A 9,028-nucleotide genomic window follows, 5' to 3' on the forward strand; every position below is an offset into this window, starting at 1 on the left:
GTTTATTTTGTGATTTTTTGAAGAAATTTGGAAATGTATAGTTACAGGATTGTTTGAAATTATGGAAAAAAAACTCTTTAGTAAATTACAACTTACAAAATTAATACATATCTAAATACATATACAATACACATATTATGCATAATTTTCACAAAGTTTTATTTTCATATCTTCTTATCATTTTTGTCATTTCTGCTTTTTTACACACATAAAAGGATGAATAAGATTTGGCAAGGAAAAAAAATACATGATGTATGTTAGAACCAAATGTAAGAAAAAATTATTTGTTTTTTAGTGTTTTTTAGTGTTTTTTTTCACTTTAAAAACTTAAACATGTTGGTCCTTGAGGTTTTAAATTGTTAAAAAAATTATCAGATTTGCACAGTCTTGTTCTCAGAAACTTAATATCTGGGCTTTACAATAGTTTTGAACGGAATTGGAAGAATGGATGCACCAGGTACGTATGTTTCAGGAGGAACTGTTCCACTTATCTCAGGCATAAAACTAAACTGCTGGAGAAGAGCAGTGAAGAAAAGAAAGTATTCAGTCTTGGCTAAAGTTTCCCCAAGGCATCTGCGTTTACCTATTGAGAAGGGAATGAGACGTTCCTCTGATTTCAGTTTTCCAGATTCATCGAGAAATCTTTCAGGACGAAATACGAGACCATCACCCCAATAATCACCTTTCATTATTTCACTCATGCAAGGAGAGATCATAGTATTAGCAGGTATAGTTACTCCATTTATCTGGATAGATCTGCTTGCCATGTGCTGTACACCCATGGGTACAATATTGCCACATCGTTGAATTTCCATTAGAACTGCTTCCGTATAAGGAAGCTGTGATCGATCTGATAGACTTGGAAGTCTGGAGGTACCTACCACCTTATCTAGCTCTGCTTGAACCCTACTCTGAATTTCCGGTTCTCTGATCATATACAGCACTGCCCAAGTCAACGTCGTCGATGTTGTCTCTGATCCTGCAACAAATAGTTCAAGCATTGTGTTTACAAGGTTATTATATCCCTTATTCTGATAGAAGCTTGATGTTTCATCTTTGGTGTTCTGAATTTCAATCAGCATTGTATCAATCACATCTTTAGGTGAGTTAACATCTAGAGTTAACTTATGCTGTTCTATGCAATTATTCATCATGAGCATAATTTCCCTCATAAATTCTATATCTTTGTTACGATTCAGCAACGTTGGAAATATTTTAAAAAGCCAGGGATAGTTTAGAACCAAAACGGTGGATGGACTTCCAAATCTTCTGGCAAATTCTCCAAGATCATTCAAGAGCTTTTCAAGTTTAGGATCAGTGTACTCAAAACTCTCTCCCACCATTATCTTCCAAAGAGCATTTAAAATTGGCAAGTTAAATTTTCTTGCAATATCAACAGGTGTGTTGGTATAGTTCTTGAGGTAGAAGATAAAATGCCGGATCTCATCATGTATTGTTTCCTCCATGCTGGATTTTCCAAATCCAAAATCTCGAAGTGTCTTGAGGGTAAATCTTCTCTGTTCTACCCAGGTCCTTCCTTGGCTAAAAATAACTCCAGTAAGGGGACCCGGAGGGTCTCCACGGTCTTCATTAAACTTTTGAATAAAGTTACATTTTCTAAAATCAACATGACCTCGATTTGCCACGTCTGGGTTGTTGAAGAGCTCCTTGAGCACGTTAAAATCACCAACTATAACATTGTTCATACTGAACACATTGAGAAGCATGACACCTTGCTTTGAATACTGCTTGTAAAGGTTCCATATTCCCTTGATATTGTCTGAACCCTGCAGAAACAGTTTGTAGTGTCCCAGTAGTGGGATGCATAAACCTGGACCCGGCAGATCAACCCGTTCTTTCCGGGACAATCTGTCATTAAAGATATCATTGTAATTTAACCAACCATAAACTTAGTCAGACTAGGCTTTTAGGGCGCTTCGCGCCCATCTTCTATTTAAATTGTGAACTTGTTCGTTTTGTTTACATTTTAAACACAAAGAAGAAAAATTTTTTGCGGATTTTTAACAAAACAATCTGCAGATTTTAAAGAATTTAATTTTTTACAAAATTAAAAACCTTTAAAACACATTTTTTTAAAAATTTTATCATTCATAAACCTTCCCTGTGGTCACATGATGTCCCCCAAAAAAGTTGGGCCCGATCGGTTCAGCCGTTTTGACGTTTATTTGATACAAACAAACAGACAGACAGACAAGCCAAATTTATATATAGAAGTCAGAATTTTTTTTTGTGAATCCCAGGATCAAGTACAAAGATCTTATTTAAATCTATATATTGGATACCAAGATCAAGCATTAAAGAATAATGATACGCAACATTTTCCGTAAAACTAAGCAATAGATTTAATTCTTTAAAAGGATTATTCACCTTTTTTTTTGTAAATACACATATTACCCTAATTTTTAAGTTCAGGATAAAAATATTATATGCTCAAAATGTTCCTTATAGTCTGAATAATCAAAACTTAAAGAGCTTCATTCAGAACTAATGCTTAATTTAGTGGTTTAATAGCTTTTTTTTCAATTTTTTTTCTTCAATGAAAGCACGGAGAACGGGTAGGTTAAAATGTTTGTTTGTTCATAAGATAACAAAAATGATAAAAGTCGTAGAAAAACTTAACTTAGCTAAAATTGTTTGTTTTAAAATCTCAATAACGCTTGATGAGATCAGATGATTTAATAAATTTACAAAATGCTGTGATTTACGTCTTTAATAACATCACCCTTTAAACTTATATCTGAGTAACAATGAGAAAGATATTTGATATTTGTTGTTCTAAATGACTATGAATTCTGATAATTTCAATCATCGTCTCTCCAGCATAAATCTGCAATTGTCACTTTATCCCGCGAAACCACAATTGAAAATAATAACTTTTTAGATGAAATTTATGATTTATGATCAGAGAAAAGGTACTAGGTTACTGTTTTTAATCGTATATGCCACTTTTCAAAAAGAGAATCACTTGAAGTTACGTGAACCGTCCCTTTAAACAGAAATATTTTATTAAAAAGATCCTATTTTCCCATGTTTTTAATTGATATCTATTCCTGTAGTAAAGAAGAGAAAGTAGAGTGAGTAAACACAGAAAAATCCACATTTTCAGATTTTAAAACTTTAAGATAACACAAAATTTTTGAGATTACACATTCAGTAGACACGTTCAAACTTTGAGCAAAAATGCGCCTATTTCGGAACTTGTATACATTTTATACTTGACTAGCAGGGTTTCATTTAATATAAGTTCAGATGGTGGGAATAAGCAAAATAGTTATATTGAAGTTGTTCACCCGGGAATTTAGACTTACATAACTTAAATATTTCTCGTTGTTCAATCTCATCCCTAGATATTTTCTTACGCAAACTAGTACTCTATGGTCTTACTAGGCTAGCAAAATAGTTATATTGAAGTTGTTCACTCGGGAATATAGGCTTCGTACTTACATAACATAAATATTTCTCGTTGTTCAATCTCATCCCCAGATATTTTCTTACGCATACTAGTACACTATGGTCTTACTAGGCTTTTAGGGTGCTTCGCGTCCAACTACTATTTTAACTTTTAATTTCTCTTCTATTCTGTGAACTTCTTCTCTTTGTACAATATAAAACAAGAAAAAAAAAGTTCGCTGATTTAATAATATTTTTAGTTAAACTAAAAAAATTTACGAAAATCAAAAAGTTTCGAAGACATTTTTGTAATTCTAAGCATCCAAAAACCTTACCCGGGGTCATGTGAGGTCCCACAAAAAAATTCGGTCCATTCAGTTTAGCATATTTTGACGTTTATCGGTTACAAACAAACACACAGACAAACAAATTTAATAGATAAATTTAGACTCAAGGGCCTTGACAATTGACATGATATGTATTATCTTTTTTTACTGAATTTAGTCTACAATGATATTTCTAAAAATAATATTACGAAAAAAGTATTATAAAATTGAACAAACAAAAACACTTGAAAGTTATGTTTTTTAAATAATTTTACGTTAATCTATGGAAAAGTAACCTAAAGATAATTTAAATATTATGGAGGACAAATGTTATGAAGGACAAATGTAATGAAGGACAAATATTATGAAGGACAGATGTTATGGAGGACAAATGTTATAAAGGACAAATGTTTTGAAGGACAAATGTCATGGAGGACAAATGTTATGGAGGAGAAATGTTTTGAAGGACAAATATTATTGAGAACAAATGTTATTGGAGACAAATATTATGGAGGACAAATTTTATGGAGGACAAATGTTTTAGAGGACAAATGTTTTGAAGGACAACTGTTTTTAAGGACAGATATTATGGAGGACAAATGTTATGGAGGACAAATAATATTGAGGACAATTGTTATGGAGGACAATTATTATGGAGGATAAATGCTATGGAGGACAAATGTTATAGAGGACAAATGTTATAGAGGACAAATGTTATGGGGGACAAATATTATGGAGGACAAATGTTATGGAGGAAAAATGATGTATAGGACAAATTCTCAAGGTGGTAAAAGAATTTAATCCAAAGGAGTTGATACAATGTAAATCACAATTCCATTTAAACTTCAAAATGTTTCCCGCAATTAAACAAAGATATTTTGCTTTAGATTAAATTACATTTTTTATTTAAAATCCTACACAGTGATAAGAATGTCAAAGTCCAAAACTGCTAAAGTACATTTGTTTATTTAACAATGGGTAAAATAAAAATAATAATATAATAACAAATAAAGTTCACGAATATGATTATAATTTTTTTCCGCATTTTCAAAACTGAAATTTTTTTTTGTAATTTTTAAAATTTTCTTCATATTTACTGTTTTTCTTTTCCTTCATAGTAACTGTGTTTCTTTTTCTTCATGGTAACTGTTCTTCTTTTCTTCATAGTAACTGTTTTTTTCTTCATAGTAACTGTTTTTCTTTTTCTTCATAGTAACTGCTTTTCTTTTTATTCATAGTAACTGTTTTTCTTTTCCTTCATATTAACTGTTTTTCTTTTTCTTCATATTAACTGTTTTTCTTTTCCTTCATAGTAACTGTTTTTCTTTTTCTTCATAGTAACTGCTTTTCTTTTTATTCATAGTAACTCCTTTTCTTTTTATTCATAGTAACTGTTTTTTTTCTTCATAGTAACTGTTTTTCTTTTTCTTCATAGTAACTGCTTTTCTTTTTATTTATAGTAACTGTTTTTCTTTTCCTTCATATTAACTGTTTTTCTTTTTCTTCATATTAACTGTTTTTCGTTTCCTTCATAGTAACTGTTTTTCTTTTTCTTCATAGTAACTGCTTTTCCTTTTTTTCATAGTAACTGCTTTTCTTTTTTTTCATAGTAACTGTACTTTTCTTTGTCATCATTCTAACTGTTTTTCTTTTCTTCATAGTAACTGTTTTTCTTTTCTTCATAGTAACTGTTTTTCTTTTCTTCATAGTAACTGCTTTTCTTTTTATTCATAGTAACTCCTTTTCTTTTTCTTCATATTAACTGCTTTCATAGTAACTCCTTTTCTTTTTATTCATAGTAACTATTTTTCTTTTTCTTCATAGTAACTGTTTTTCTTTTCCTTCATAGTAACTGTTTTTCTTTTTCTTCATGGTAACTGTTCTTCTTTTCTTCATAGTAACTGTTTTTTTTTCTTCATAGTAACTGTTTTTTTTCTTCATAGTAACTGCTTTTTTTTTTATTCATAGTAACTGTTTTTCTTTTCCTTCATATTAACTGTTTTTCTTTTTCTTCATAGTAACTGCTTTTCTTTTTATTCATAGTAATTCCTTTTCTTTTTCTTCATATTAACTGCTTTTCTTTTTATTTATAGTAACTCCTTTTCTTTTTATTCATAGTAACTATTTTTCTTTTTCTTTATAGTAACTGTTTTTCTTTTTCTTCATAGTAACTTTTTTCTTTTCTTCATAGTAACTGTTTCTTTTCTTCATAGTAAATTTTTGTCTTTTCTTTATAGTAACTGTTTTTTTCTTCATAGTAACTGTTTTTCTTTTTCTTCATGACTATTTTCATTTCTTCATAGTAACTGTTTTTCTTTTTCTTCATAGTAACTGTTTTTCTTTTTCTTCATAGTAACTGCTCTTCTTTTTCTTCATAGTAACTGTTCTTCTTTTCTTCATAGTAATTGTATTTTTTCTTCATAGTAACTGCTTTTCTTTTTATTCATAGTAACTATTTTTCTTTTTCTTCATAGTAACTATTTTTCTTTTTCTTCATATTTACTATTTTTCTTTTTCTTCATAGTAACTGTTTTTCTTTTTCTTCGAAGTAACTATTTTTATTTTTCTGCATAGTAACTATTTTTATTTTTCTTCATAGTAACTATTTTTCTTTTTTTTGGTCTATATTATAAAACAAGACACTCGTATTTATGTTCCCTGTAGCCGGCCAAACGACTGAACCGAATGGGCTGACTTTTTTTGGACACTTATAGTCAGCCAATTAATGACATAGTTTAAAAAATTCGAAATTAAAAAAAAAAATTCCTGGGCAACGCCGGGCCCTCCTTCGCCCCCCACCCCCCCTCCTCTCAGCGTACCAAGTTGCGCTTCTGTCAGTGACCCCAGCTGCCTTTGTAAGATCCATGCAACAATACTTGTCATAGGCAGCATGCATATTGCCGTTTACAGAGTGTTCTGATAAACATTAACATCAGATATTTTATTTTAAAACACATTTGACAGATTACTGCGAAGCACTAAATGCCATACTTTAATATTCTTAATCGGCCTTAAAGGGTCTGTAAGGGTAATTTAAAGTGACCTTCAAAGCAAAATTGTCAATGTCTGATTCACAAATGTATCCTTCAAACCTTTTCTCGTCAAGTATTAATAGATATTTATGTGTATAATTTGGAAAACTTATCATTTTCAAGTGTGGTTTCTATGCAAAACTTGCGCATTTCTACTGCAGGAAAACATATAGAAACCAAAATAATTTAACACTTTAAACCTAGAAAACGACGAAATGTTCCAGATTATTGATCAGATTTAGGCATCAAGGGAAATTATGTAAATGTCATCTTTGTATTGAGGGTCACTTGAAATTACAGTTTTAAGTCAACCTTTAAACTTTTCACAGATTTCTCTCTCTTTTTATATGTTTTTTTTCAACTTTATTGTATATCTACCAATTTAGAAAACCTTAACACACATTTTGTAATTATTTGTAAAATAATTGGAAACCCTGTTTTCCCCCGCATTTTCTTGTTTAGTTTGTTACGGTTTAGTTAGCCCATTGGCTCTAGGGTTTAATTTACACCTTGGTAGTTGCTACTTGAGATATCCAGGGGGAGGAAGGTTGTGGTATACCAATCCAACCTTCCTTTCCCCGGATAGATTCATTAATAGACTCGTCCGAATTGAATAGGAAAGGCCAAGGGAAAGGCCTTGAGAGGTTGAAATCTTATTATAAAATGTATTTTGTTTAGCTTTTATATCTCTTATCTTTTCTCCAGATGCACAACTATATGTAGCTTTAGAGGGGGGGGGGGGNAAATTAAATGTTATATTTTCTAACACAGTTTACAAAAATTTATGATTTATATTTTTCAACAACTTTTTCTTAAATTCTTTTGATATTCTTCTAGCTTCTTTTTTTACACTGTATATTTTACTGCATTTGTTCCTTGTAAGTCCCCCCTCCAAAAAAAAGTCTAAAGTCCCCCCCCCCCCCCGTCTAGTAAATATGCCCTTGCATTTATTCTCTATTATAAAGGTCCAGTATGAGTGAAACAATATGACCTTCTCTATATATATATGTATAATGTAAATCGAAAGTCACAAAGTGTAAAACCTTGAAGTACTGTGCAACAAAAGGACCTTGGAATATGGGAGGAAGTATAATTACTGCACTGTACCACTGTGCCACTATACCACTGTATCATTGTGCACGTACTGTACTGCTTTACTACTGAAAAATTGCACTGCTGTACTTCTGTACTACTTGTACTACTGTACAAATGTACTACTGTACTACTGTACTACTGTACTACTGTACTACTGTACTACTGTACTACTGTACTACTGTACCACTGTACTACTGTACTACTGTCCACTGTAATACTGTACTACGGTACTACTGCACTACTGTACTACTGTACCACTGTACAATTATACTACTGTACCACTGTACCACTGTACCAATGTACCACTGTACCACTGTACTACTGTACTACTGTCCTGCCGTTCCACTGTACCACTCTACTACTGTACCACTGTACCACTGTACCACTGTACTATTGTACTACTGTACCACTGTACTACTGTACTACTGTACTACTGTACCACTGTACCACTGTACTACTGTACTACTGTACTACTGTACTACTGTATTACTGTACTTATGTACCACTGTACTACTGTACCACTGTATTACTGTACTACTGTACCACTGTACTACTGTACTACTGTAATACTGTACTACTGTACTACTGTACCACTGTACCACTGTACTACTGTACTACTGTACTACTGTACTACTGTACTACTGTACTGTCCTGCCGTTCCACTGTACCACTCTACTACTGTACCACTGTACCACTGTACCACTGTACTATTGTACTACTGTACCACTGTACTACTGTACTACTGTACTACTGTACTACTGTACTACTGTACTACTGTACTACTGTACTACTGTAATACTGTACTACTGTACTACTGTAATATTTGACCTTTAATTCAGATTTTTATGAATAGATTAAAATATTTTTTGGATGGGGTGCAGTTATTGCTCTCAAAATAAAGATTTTTTATAAAATCTATTCCGGTTGGGGGGGGGGGGGGGGAGGGGGTCCCTGGACCTCTCCTGACGTTTTTTGGATGATAACCCCAAAAGTATTAGTCTGAGGCTGTTCAAACTTTTGGACTTTTCTAACTAACACATGCCCCTCACTTTTAGACTTAAAACAGGTCCTCAGGCATACTTTTTTTAGCTCTTTGGAAAGCCTTAAACAAAAGGAAGCAGATCGCACAATTTTTGTGAAGAAATTTTGCATAGATTTTTGTGT

At 31.9% G+C, this 9,028-nt stretch overlaps 1 protein-coding gene across 1 annotated transcript; it reads right to left on the bottom strand.

Annotated features, from left to right (window-relative positions):
• Window positions 1-301: 301 nt before the first annotated feature.
• Window positions 302-3,195, bottom strand: LOC111706377 (cytochrome P450 2J5). Its single transcript, XM_023479238.1, has 2 exons — window positions 3,072-3,195; window positions 302-1,869 (listed from the first exon to the last, which is right to left on the bottom strand). The coding sequence occupies exons 1-2, from the start codon at window positions 3,119-3,121 to the stop codon at window positions 402-404; spliced, it is 1,518 nt and encodes a 505-aa protein (XP_023335006.1). The 5' UTR covers window positions 3,122-3,195; the 3' UTR covers window positions 302-401.
• Between the last annotated feature and the right edge of the window lie 5,833 nt (window positions 3,196-9,028).

Source organism: Eurytemora carolleeae, unplaced genomic scaffold (assembly GCF_000591075.1).
Source record: "Eurytemora carolleeae unplaced genomic scaffold, Eaff_2.0 scaffold640, whole genome shotgun sequence".
NCBI classification, from domain to species: domain Eukaryota; kingdom Metazoa; phylum Arthropoda; class Copepoda; order Calanoida; family Temoridae; genus Eurytemora; species Eurytemora carolleeae.